Source organism: Bos taurus, chromosome 5, assembly GCF_002263795.3.
Source record: "Bos taurus isolate L1 Dominette 01449 registration number 42190680 breed Hereford chromosome 5, ARS-UCD2.0, whole genome shotgun sequence".
Lineage (NCBI taxonomy): Eukaryota > Metazoa > Chordata > Mammalia > Artiodactyla > Bovidae > Bos > Bos taurus.
Window position 1 is genome coordinate 112,864,251 of NC_037332.1, and position 12,652 is coordinate 112,876,902.

Here is a 12,652-nt window from a genome sequence, read left to right on the forward strand (position 1 = left end):
GCACAAAACAGACACGTAGATCCAGGAACAGAATCCAAAGCCCAGAAATACACCTACTTATGTGGTCAGTCAGCCTGTGACAAAGGAGGCGAGAATACACAAAGCGGGGAAGTGACGGCTTCGTCAGTAAATGCTGCTGGGAAAACGGGACAGCTCCATGCAAGAGAATCAAATGTACTACTTTCTCACACCATCTACAAAAGTAAACTCAAAACAGATTAAGGACTTAAATGTAAGACCTGAAACCATAAAACTCCCAGAAGAAAACAGGCAGTATGCTCTTTGTTACCCGTCTCAGCAATATTTTTTTGAGTATGTCTCCTCAGGCAAGGGAAACAAAAGCAAAAATAAACAAATGGAACTACAGCAAACTGAAAAGCTTTTGCAGCAAAAGAAACTATCAGCAAAATAAAAGGGCCACCTACTTGAATGGAAGATGGTATTTGTCTGACAAGGGGTTAATATCCAAAATATGCAAAGAACTTGGAGGATTCAACATCGGAAGAATAAACAATTTAAGAATGGACCTAGGATACACACATTTTTCCAGAGAAGACATACAAATGGCCAACAGGCACATGAAAAGGTTCAACATCAGTAATCATCAGGGAAATGCAAATCAGAACCATGGTGAGATACCACCTCACACCTCTCAGAGTGGCTATTATCAAAAAGACAACAAATAACAAGTGTTGGCGAGAATGTGGAGAAGAGAACCCTAGTGCACTGTTGGTGGGAATGTAAACTGGTGCAGCCATTATGGAAAGCTTCACTGGTGGCTCAGACAGTGAAGAATCTGCCCGCAGTGTGGGAGACCTGGGTTCATCCCCTGGAAAAGGAACTGGCAGCCCACTCCAGTGTTCTTGCCTGGAGAATCCCATGGACAGAGGAGCCTGGTGGGCTATAGTCCGTGGGGCCAAAAAGAGTCCAACACGACTGAGTAGCACACACACTATGGAAAGCAGTATGGAGGGAGGTTGCTAAAAAAAAGGTTTAAAGTAGAACTGCCACCCAATTCAGCAGTTCCCCTTTGGTATTTTCTGAAGAAAACAGAAATACCAATTTGAAAAGATATATGTACCCTTGTGTTTATTGCAGCCTTATTCACAATAGTCAAGGTATGGAAGCCACCTAAGTGCCTATAAATAGATGAATGGGTAAAGAAGATGTGGTATATATGCAATGAAATATTAGCCATTAAAAATAATGAAATCTTACCATTTGCAACACTGTGGATGGACCTAGAGGGTATTATACTAAAGTGAAATTAGTCAGAAAATGACAAGTGTTGGCAAGGATGTGGAGAAAAGGGAACCCTCACCCAGCTGTCGTGGGAATGTCAGTTGGTGCAGCCACTATGGAAAGTAGTATGGAGGTTCCTCAAAAAGTTTAAAAGACAGCACCATCCAGTTCAGCACTTCCACTTCTGGCTATTTTTCTGAGGGAAAAAAGCCATAAAAAAGAATGAAATTTTGTGACAACCTGTATGATCCTAGAGGCTATTATGCTAAGTGAAATGAGTCAGACAGAGAAAGCTAACCACACATAATTTCACTTATCAGTTCAGTTCAGTCACTCAGTCGTGTCCGACTCTTTGCAACCCCGTGAATTGCAGCACGCCAGGCCTCCGTGTCCCATATCCATTGAGTCGGTGATGCCATCCAGCCATCTCATCCTCTGTCGTCCCCTTCTTCTCCTGCCCCTAATCTTTCCCAGCATTAGGGTCTTTTCCAATGAGTCAACTCTTCGCATGAGGTGGCCAAAGCATTGGAGTTTCAGCGTCAACATCAGTCCTTCCAATGAACACCCAGGACTGATCTCCTTTAGGATGGACTGGTTGGATCTCCTTGCAGTCCAAGGGACTCTCAAGAGTCTTCTCCAACACCACAGTTCAAAAGCATCAATTCTTCTGTGCTCAGCTTTCTTCACTGTCCAACTCTCACAACCATACATGACCACTGGAAAAACCATAGCCTTGACTAGACGGACCTTTGTTGGCAAAGTAATGTCTCTGCTTTTGAATATGCTATCTAGGTTGGTCATAACTTTCCGTCCAAGGAGTAAGCGTCTTTTAATTTCATGGCTGCAGTCACCATCTGCAGTGATTTTGGAGCCCCCCAAAACAAAGTCTGACACTGTTTCCCCATCTATTTCCCATGAAGTGATGGGACCGGATGCCATGATCTTCGTTTTCTGAATGTTGAGCTTTCAGCCAACTTTTTCACTCTCCTCTTTCACTTTCATCAAGAGGCTTTTTAGTTCCTCTTCACTTTGTGCCATAAGGGTGGTGTCGTCTGCATATCTGAAGTTATCGATATTTTTCCCAGCAATTTTGATTCCAGCTTGTGCTTCTTCCAGCCCAGTGTTTCTCATGATGTACTCTGCATATAAGTTAAATAAGCAGGGTGACAGTATACAGCCTTGACGTACTCCTTTCCCAATTTGGAACCAGTCTGTTGTTCCATGTCCAGTTCTAAGTGTTGCTTCCTGACCTGCATACAGGTTTCTCAAGAGACAGGTCAGATGATCTGGTATTCTCATCTCTTTAAGAATTTCACTTATATGTGGAATCTTTAAAAAAAAAAAAAAAAAGTACAAAACAGAAGCAGATGCTTAGATAAAGATAACAAATGGGTAATTGCCAGAGGGGAGAGGTTGGGGAGGGTGAGTGAAATAGGAGGGGAAGACTTAGAGATACAGACTTCCAGATAAAAAAATAAATGAGTCAGAGGGAAGAGCTTTACAATATTGGAAAAATAGTAATGTTGTGATAATTTTGTCTGGTGACAGATGGCAGCTAGATTTATTGTAGAGATAGTGTCATGTATGAAAATAATCCAGGCGCTGTGTTGTGTACCTGGAGCCAACATAGTGTTTGTAGGTCAATTATACTTTAATTAAAAAATAATAATAATTGAATAAATCCTTTCTAGTTTTTTTAAAAAAATGATACAGAACATATTTATCTCCCGTGAACGTATACTTTTGCAGGAAGTTCACCCATACCTCTCCAGGCTCAGGCTTAACTTCTGATTTTGCCTTCAGTCGCTTTAGATCAGCTTGCCTGTTGTGGAATTACGTGTCGGAGCACTGTGGTAACAGCAGGGCCCCTCTCCCTCCGGTCTTTAGACCATGTTATTCTCCCAGGTGGCAAGGGAGCGAGGGCCCCCATGTCTGAGCAGCAGTGGGAGAGGCGTGAACCTCTTAGTTCCCTCCTGAGTTTATTCCCATCCACCTTCATGGTCTTGAATTTAAATCTCAGAGTCCTGATTCTGATATATAAAAAGTAAAATGCTATAAGAACTCGCTGAAGTCTTCCTTCTCACCTCGCGGCCCCCTGTTTCGAAGGTCAAAGATGAGCCGGACTCTCCTCCGGTGGCGCTGGGCATGGTGGACCGCTCCCGCATCCTGCTGTGTGTCCTCACCTTCCTCTGCCTCTCCTTTAACCCCCTGACCACTCTGCTGCAGTGGGGGGGGGCCCACGACGCAGACCAGCACCCACACTCAGGCCCTGGCCGCAGCATGCTGTCGCTCGAGTCAGGTAGGTGGAGGGCGCCTCGGGCCATCTGGGCACGAGTGGGCTGCTATGGCAGGAGAAGGTCCTGCCCACAACCCGCTTGGTTTGTCATCAGGTCCCAAAGGGCTTTCGCAGTGGGCCCCATCTGCTTGCTTCTGATAGTGACCAGTATCAGTTGCATGTACAAGTCACAGGGCAAACCTAAGTTCAGTCAGAAATAGCGAAACAAATCAGGACCCTGCTCGGCTGTAGTTGGGGGTTTGCGGGTATGCCTGTTTGGAGGAGGATGTGGTCTTACTGCCTGAGTTGTCAAACCAGCTGCGAGCCCTGCCTTGGCCAACAAAGATTTGTGTGGCATTCTGCCCCATGGTGACAAGGGCTCCAGGGCTCTTATTGAGGCTGTGGAATTGTCCCAGATTTTCTACAGTGTGGATTAATTGCATGTATTTATTCCTGACCTAAGCACTTAGACATTGTTACTAAATGAAGCAATCACATTTGTTTCAAACATGACAGAGGAGGCTGCTTCCTTTAACCTGAGGGGTGGATCAGGTGCCCTGCAGCACCCCCAGGGCTGCCCAGGGTGGGTGGGTGGGCCCTTCGTCACGGGCTCAGCTGAGACGCTTCTCCGTAGGCTCCAGGGGCTGGCTCGACTGGATGATGCCAACGCTCCTCCTGTGGCTGGTGAATGGCATGATCGTGCTGAGCGTCTTTGTGAAGCTGCTGGTTCACGGGGAGCCGGTAATCCGGCCACACTCGCGCTCTTCAGTCACCTTCTGGAGGCACCGGAAGCAGGCAGACCTGGACCTCGCCCGGGTGAGTCTGCGCACGGGCTCAGAGACCATCATGCTCAGAGCGTAGGCATCCTCTGTCCCTCTTCTTCAGGGTCCTCTCTTCTTAAAGGTACAGGAAGGAAGGTTTGGGTGTCATACGCATTGCATGATGGGAAGGGAGAAGAGCATTGACCCTAGTTTCCCAAGTGTGGCCTCCAGGAATGAGAAAAACACAGACAGGGTCTTCAGTACAGGGCAGTAGACTGTCCACTAGGTCCTCTCAGGTTGGCAGAGACCTGTTCAGATCCTCGGTCAGAGTAGGTCCACTGCAAATTTGTCTAAAACTGTGGTTCTCAAACTTCAGGGTCATAAGGACCACCCTGAGGGCCCATGCCCATCCCAGAGATTCTGAGTCAGTAGGGGGGAAGGGGTGGGATGGAAAACCAGGAATTCACATTTCTAACAAGATCCCAGGGGCTGATGATGCTCCTGGTCTCTGGGAACCACATTTTAAGAACCTACAAGCCTAAAAGATCACATGGTTCATCGTCTCGATCCATGTTATCATCTTATGTGTGAAAGGTACCATGGGAAATTCTGGATAGAATATTTGCTTAAAGATAGAACGTGGTACAATCCCAGTTTAGCAAAAAGGCTGGGAGGAAGTATATCAGAATGGCAGCAGTCATTCTAGGGGATAAGATTCCAGGTGATTTCTTTGTACTTTTCTGTAGCTTTCTGAGTTTTCCCAGATTTTTCTTCACTAAGCATGCATTACTCTGATAACCTGGAGTACTGAAGAGAAAGAGTTTTCACTAAACCAAAACTAAAAGGCTGCCCCAAGGCCAGCGAATGTTACACCTTCTCGCTTCCCGCCAGGGGGACTTTGCGGCTGCTGCGGCCAACCTGCAGACCTGCCTGTCGGTGCTGGGCCGGGCCCTGCCCACCTCCCGCCTGGACCTGGCCTGCAGCCTCTCCTGGAACGTGATCCGCTACAGCCTGCAGAAGCTGCGCCTGGTGCGCTGGCTGCTCAAGAAGGTCTTCCAGCACCGGCGGGCTGCCCCAGCCACTGCTGCGGGCTTTGAGGAGGAAGCGAAGACCAGCGCCCGGGATGCAGCCCTGGCCTACCACAGGCTGCACCAGCTGCACATCACAGGTGAGGGCTGGCCACCGCAGCCCGGCCTGCCTCCCAGTGCCCCACAGCGTCACCCCGCCCAGCCTCAGTTTGCCAGTTTTCTGCCCCAGATGAACGAAGTCCCCTTTACAATGCTCGTCGAGGATGGTTAGACCAACCCTCCACCCATGGCTGTGAAGATTGCCGTTCATCATTACGTGTGCTTAGTCGCTTAGTCGTGTCAGACTCTTAGCGACCCCATGGACTGTAGCCCACCAGGCTCCTCTATCCATGGAATTCTCCAGGCAAGAACACTGGAGTGGGTTGCCATGCCCTCCTCCAGAGAATCTTTCTGACCCTGGGATCGAACCCAGATCTCCGGCATGCAGGCAGATTTTTTTAACCATCTGAGCCACCGGGGAAGTCTTTCATCATTATAAGACACGTGTTTTTTTCACTTTAACATCTCTGCACCAGGCTGTGTCCTCTACACATTGAGTGTCATGGTTGAGTTGGCAGTGCTTTTTCTGTGGTGGTGCTTAAGTTAATGGAGAAACTTAAAATTGATGGCGTCTTAGAATCAGTGAAACATGATCCTTTATTTCATTCCACAAAGTCCTGCTCTAATAGAGAAGCAGATTGGTCAGTAGGTGAATTACAGTTCAGTGTGGTTTAGGGGTCACAGAAGAGTTGGGTTTCAGCTGGGAGGGAGGGGTCCATGTCGGGTAGGGCCCTGAAAGGCTTTGTGTCAAGTCTCGGCTTTGCGTGCAAGGAGGCGTTTGAGTTCACTGGCTCTGCTGAAGGGATGTGCCTTCCAGGCTGAGGGACGTGTTCCCAAGGAGGAGCCCCCCCACCCGGTGGTGTCCCCAGGTGGGCTGTGTGAGGGGAGGGTGACAGGAGCCAGCACAGTGGGGGCGATGACGTCATCAGGCCTGTGCTCTGAAGCCAAGAAGATTCACTCCGATGGAGAGGCTGCCTTTAGGAGGCCCCGCGGGAGCGGGTGCAGATGCCGAGAAGACAGACAGACAGGAAGGAGCAGGTGGTTGACAGGCCTTGGGGACTCATTGCATGGGAAGGGTAAGGAAAATTGGGTAAGGGGCTTCTCTGGTTTCTTGCTTGAGAGTCGGGGTGAATCGTGTTGCCATCAACAAAGGTGGGGAGAACAGGAGACACGCAGCTTTCTAGGGAGGAGGTGAGACATCCAGCTCGGGACCCTTGCCCATGAGACACTGAGGAGGGCTATTCAGTGGTGGGGGCCGGGCTGGATCTGTTGTCCACGGAATGGAGCTGGGTCTCTAGTCTGCAGGTGAGGATAAAAGCCATGGGTGCTGATGAGAGGGCTTGTGATGAAAGGGCCCCTCCAGGGCATGTGGGAGGAGACTTGCACGGAAAGGATGGGGCAGGGACAGGGAACGGGGCAGAGGCTGACCTGAGAGGTGGCCAGGCAGGAGAGGCCGAGAGGCTTGGTGTGTGGGGAGGAGAGGATTCAAGAAGGGAGGTTGCTGCTGGGATGTGGGTAAGGCGAGGGCAGAGAGCAGCCGTGGGCACAGCGACGGGAGGCGGCCTGATGGCTGGGGGAGCTTCGCCTAGGAGTGGGGCGCTCCCAGGCCAGGGGGATGGAGATGAGACTCTAGGGCAGCTGTGGGGCTGGAACACCTGCGGCCTTGTAGAGCTCTCGCAGCAGGGCCCCATGTGCAGACCTTCCCTGCTTCCCCATCCATCCTGACCCCCTGGGGATGGAACAGGCTCCATCCAGGTCTCTGATCCGGAAGCTGCATCTGTTCGGGAGAGTTCCAGCTGAGATGGTTCACACTGCTCATGCCCCACACTCACCCAGCGCTCGGTGGGCCTGGCCCTGAGCAGGGCCCCGAGAGGACAGTGACCAAGAGATGACATGGTCCCCACGCTGCCCTCCGCCTGCCTTCCCCGCAAAGGAGAAAGCCAAGGTGGTGGTGCCTCCTAGGAAGACCAATATGTAAAGGTCTGCCGAATGAAGTCTGGGGCCTGATATGAGACTAGAGAGGCTGGGTGAGGTCAGGCCTGGCTGGCCACACCCCCAGGGACAACCTGCTCCCCCCCCCCAAAAAAAAAAACAAGGCAACTGCTTGTGCTGACCACCTCCCCTCACTGTAGTGAAGACCAAGGCAGGTGGCAGTGTGAAAGCCTCGGAGCCTTTGACGTGCCTTGGGGTCTGGTCCCCGAAGAGCCGTGTGGCCCTCATGGGAGGGTGCGGTAAGCCTCTCCTGGCCGTCCACCTCCCCGCCAAGATGTGTCCGGCCGTCACGGCTCAGTTTTGTGTAACTTCCTTCCTTCAAAAGTGTGTGTGCTTATAGACTGTGGGGTTTTGTTAAAGCAAGATAAATTCAGATCAGTTTTTATTTTTTTAACCTTTCTTGCACCATTTGGAAACACGGGACTGTATTAGCAGAACACTGCCATGCTGTTGACACTGTTTGGGAAAATGCTGCAGCTCACCCCCTGAGTCCTGTCCACTGACCTGCAGTCCTGACCACTTCCGTTACCCAGGGCTGGGGCCGCAGGCCAGGCTTTGGACCTGTGCTTTCTCTTGTCCTCAACTACCTGTGAGGTAGAAAGGAGCACAGAGCTACTGGGTCACAGGGCTGGCGCCCTCTCCAGGGCTGTCTGATCACAGAGTCCATCACCTTCCCCGCCATGGTTCTGCTCTTGCTCTGCTGGTGCTGGAGGAGGCAGGAGAAGGCGTGGGTTGAGGGCCTCTGTTAACATTCATCATCCCGTTTCTGCCGCCGTAGGCAAGCTTCCCGTGGGATCCGCCTGTTCCGACGTACACATGGCCTTGTGCGCAGTGAACCTGGCTGAATGTGCCGAGGAGAAGATCCCTCCCAGCACGCTGGTGGAGATCCACCTGACCGCCGCCATGGGGCTCAAGACCAGGTGTGGAGGCAAGCTGGGCTTCCTGGCGGTGAGTGTCCTTCACTTCCCTCCCCTGGACCTTCTCAGAGCGCCCTTCCCAGCCAAGTGAGTGAGTGAAAGTCGCTCAGTTCAGTTCAGTTCAGTCGCTCAGTCGTGTCCGACTCTTTGCGACCCCACGAATCGCAGCAGGCCAGGCCTCCCTGTCCATCACCAACTCCCGGAGTTCACTCAGACTCAAGTCCATCGAGTCAGTGATGCCTTCCAGCCATCTCATCCTCTGTCGTCTCCCTCTCCTGCCCTCAATCCCTCCCAGCATCAGAGTCTTTTCCAATGAGTCAATTCTTCGCATGAGGTGGCCAAAGTACTAGAGTTTCAGCTTTAGCATCATTCCCTCCAAAGAAATCCCAGGGCTGATCTCCTTCAGAATGGACTGGTTGGATCTCCTTGCAGTCCAAGGGACTCTCAAGAGTCTTCTCCAACACCACAGTTCAAAAGCATCAATTCTTTGGCGCTCAGCCGTCTTCACAGTCCAACTCTCACATCCATACATGACCACAGGAAAAACCATAGCCTTGACTAGACGGACCTTTGTTGCTTAGTCGTGTCCAACTCTGCAACCCCATGGACTGTAACCCGCTAAGCTCCGCTGTCCATGGAATTCTTCAGGCAAGAATTCTGGAGTGGGTTGCCATTTTCTTCTCCAGGGATCTTCCTGACACAGGGATTGATCCCGCATCTCAAAGAATTGCAGGTGGATTCTTTACTGTCTGAGCCACCAGGGAAGCCCTTCCCAGCCAGGACCCAAGATGTAAAAATTAGTGTGGGCGCTGCCCTCAGATGCTGACCACCTTGAGGGGTAGATGTCCACTCAGTGGGCCATTTCACAAATACTTGGCAGTAAATAAAACAGACAAGAATTCCTCCCCCCAAGGCATTTTAAGCAGAACAAGGCATTTTAGTACCTTGAGGTATTGCTTCAGTGATAAGAGTGACCTTGTATTCGAGAGGCTAATGCTTGACTCTTCTGCTTAGAGTCTGCTGGCTGTGTCTCCTGGATCTATTATTAACTGAGAATGCCTTCTGTTTGGTACCTTGTGTTGATCACAGCTCTGTGGGTCTGGAAGTGGAAAACACTGTATGTCTTGTGAGGGGCTCGCGTCAGACTCCGGGTGGAGACCGTGGTTTCCTCCAGTGTGCCTGGCACAGGGCCAGCCTTGGGAACTCACAGCTGGATAATTCACAGACCGTGTTGCCAACTCGTTCACAGCCTCTGCTGACCTCAGGCTTTCTCTTCTTCCAGCAGACACAGGCATGTCTTATTCAGTGTCAGCTTTGGGTTGGCTGCCTAGCTGTGTTCAGCATAGAATGATCTTATCCCCCCATCCGTGTCCATATCTCATTAATAGCACTGATGTACTGAGAATGAGCAGGAATGTGCCCCGTGCTGACACTGATGTGCTTGAAGTGTGTCACCATACTCTGGGTGACAGAAGGCACGGGAGAGGAAGACCATGTTTCCAAGACCCAAATAAGAGGTTCATTCAGCAAAGGTTACTGAGGCCAGGCACTCCTGGGGAGGACGTGCAGTGGCAAGCAGGACCTTCATCCTGTGGGGGTGGCTCACAGTCGGACAGGAACCCAGACCAGGCCCAGGCCTTGGAGGCAGCAGGGTGTGGTGGGGATGGCTGCCCGGAGAGCACGCTGGGCTCCCAACCCTGTCTTAGAGGAAGTCAAGGTGGACTCTGGGCTGGTAGCAGTCCTTGTGCCCTGGGCCAGCGTCATCACACTCGTCACTTCTCTGCACCCCCAGAAGTTTTCAAGGCATAATCAAAATACAACATACACACAGAAAAATGTGTCCATTTTAACTTAGCAACTTGATACATTTTCACACAGTGAACTTACCTGCTTAACAGCCACCCAGATCAAGAAGTTGTGTGTTCCCATCACCCCCAGAGGCCTCCCGCAGGCCTTCACCTGTGCTGCCCCCACAGAGGGGACCATTGTTCTGAATTCCATCACGACAGGTAAACCTCCCTGCTGTTTGTTGTTCCTAGAAGCTTTTTATTAAAGTACAATATGCCTGTAGAAAAGTATGCAAATTATAAATATACAGGTCAGCGACTTCCCAAAATGAACACACGCTTATAACCAACAGACAGATCAGAGTTTCAGTTCTGTACCCTCAGCAGACACAGGATAGTTTTGGGTTTTTAGCCCTTCCGGTGGTATCTCATGGTTTTCATTCGCAGTTCCCAGGTGGTTAAAGGTGTGAGCCCCTTTTCATGGGCCATTTGGACGTAGCCTCCTTTGTGAACACCCTGTTCAAGTCTTCTACCTGTTTTTCATTTGTGACGTCTGTCTTTCTGTTGGTTCGAGGAGCTCTCTGCTCTGACCCTTGATGAGCCTTGCATGTGTCTTCTCCTACTCTGTAGCTTGCTTGTTCTCTCAGTGGTGTGGATCAATACGCACAAATTCTTAATGTTCATGAAATCTAGTCTGTTCTTTTCCTTAACAGATATATCATGTCCTGTTTAATATTCCTGACACTACCTCAGTGTCATGAAAATACTCTACTAGGTGTCTGATAGACCCATTATTTTTAAATGTCACACATGGGTCCATAATCCACTTGGAACTGGTTCGTGTATGAGTTGGAGGCAGAGATGCCAGATCCACTTTCTTCTTCACATGTCTGTCTCCCTGTCTCAGAATCTGTTGTTAAAATGACTGTCCACTCCCTGCTGCACCCAATGGCCCCTTTTGCATAAATTGAATGTCTGCATGTGAGGACTCTGCTTCTGGACCCTCCGGTCAGTTCTGTTGTGCACCACCAATACCACATACCCCTGGCAACCATATATCTAATACGTCTTGATGTCTGGAAGAGTTGGTCCTCTGGCTCTAGTGACTAGTGTCTGCTGTTTACCTTCCCGTATACATTTTAGGATCATTTCCGTCAGCCCGGAAATCCCAGTGGGGTTTTGATTGTCCTTGTTGCTAAGACGCAGCTGCTCTGTGAGAGGGACTCATCCGTTTGAGGAAGGCATGTGTGTAGCAGCTGAGGATGGGGGAGATGGTCCCCCAGTGACTGCCCCACCCCCCTGAAAACGTTGAGTGTGCCTGACAAGCAGTGAGCAGTGTTTTCTTACTGCTGTTGCTTTGTTTTTTGGGCCACACCACGCAGCATGTGGGATCTTATGTTTTTGTTTTTCTCTTTTCTTCTGGACTGTACCACGCGTCCTTTTCTTTTGGATTCAGGCAACCGTATCCAGTTCCTCTGAGAGAGCCAGTCTCCTTGGTCCACATCCTTTGAGTGGCACTTTGGCAGGGCTATTTCTGACCCTGGCATTCAAATCTTCTGAGACCGTCACATTAGATGATGGTGCTCAGAGCCAGTAAAGGTCAGACGCATCAGGCTGGACCAGCAGAGGAAGCAGCCTCCCGGCTTGTGAAGGCAAGGCTGAGTGTGATGGGTGAGGCCCAGCCCAGCAGCCGCTCCTCCTCCAGGCTCCCTGCACTGCGTTCTTCTCTCACCCCTTCATCCTTCTCTGCTGGTTTCTCATGCAGATTGTGCTGTATCGAGTGGTTTTATGGGTTTTAGAATACAGATTCATTGTTGTTCAGTCACTATGTTGTATCCAGCTCTTTGCGACCTCATGGACTGTGCCCGCCAGGCTCCTCTGTCCTCCACTGTCTACCGGAATTTGCTCAAATTCATGTCCATTGAATCAGCAGTGCTATCTAACTATCTCATCTTCTGCTGTTCCTCTTCTTCTTTTGCCCTCAGCCTTTCCCAGCATCAAGGGTTTTTCCTCAGAGAGTCTGCTCTTCACAGCAGGTGCCCACAGTATTGGAGCTTCAGCATCAGTCCTTCCAGTGAATATTTAGGGGTGATTTCCTTTAGGATTGACTGGTTAGATCTCCTTGCAGTCAAAAAAAATGACACAATTTCTGAAAACATGGATGGACATCCTTGTCCCTGCAGGTTTATCCCTGGGCCCTGGAGTGATGTTATCTCGTGGGCAGAAGAGGGACTTGGGAAGCAGGGGCTCGGGCTCACCCAGGGATGGCAGGAGGGGTCTCTCTCTCTCTCTTTTTTTTTTAATATTCATTTATGTGCTTGGCTACGTTGGGTCTCAGTTGTGGCACACAGGATCTTCATCACTGCATGCGGACTCTCTAGTTGCAGCGTGCAGGCTCAGTATCTCTGCAGAATATGGGCTCTTAGTTCCCCAAACAAGGATCAAACCTGCATCTACCTTCACTGCAAGGCGGGTTCTTAACCACTGGACCACCGAGGAGGTCACGGGGTTCTCTGGAGGGTGGACAAAGCCCTTGCCAGGCCAGCCTTGA

General features: G+C 50.4%; 1 protein-coding gene across 1 annotated transcript in view; it reads left to right on the top strand.

Moving 5' to 3' along the window:
* SREBF2 (sterol regulatory element binding transcription factor 2) overlaps positions 1-12,652 on the top strand; it is a 57,771-nt gene that overhangs the window by 31,844 nt on the left and 13,275 nt on the right. The window contains exons 8-11 of the mRNA NM_001205600.2: positions 3,349-3,541; positions 4,152-4,333; positions 5,170-5,446; positions 8,176-8,345. Of these exons, the coding sequence (NP_001192529.2) occupies positions 3,349-3,541; positions 4,152-4,333; positions 5,170-5,446; positions 8,176-8,345 (822 nt within the window). The remainder of the gene's footprint in view (positions 1-3,348; positions 3,542-4,151; positions 4,334-5,169; positions 5,447-8,175; positions 8,346-12,652) is intronic.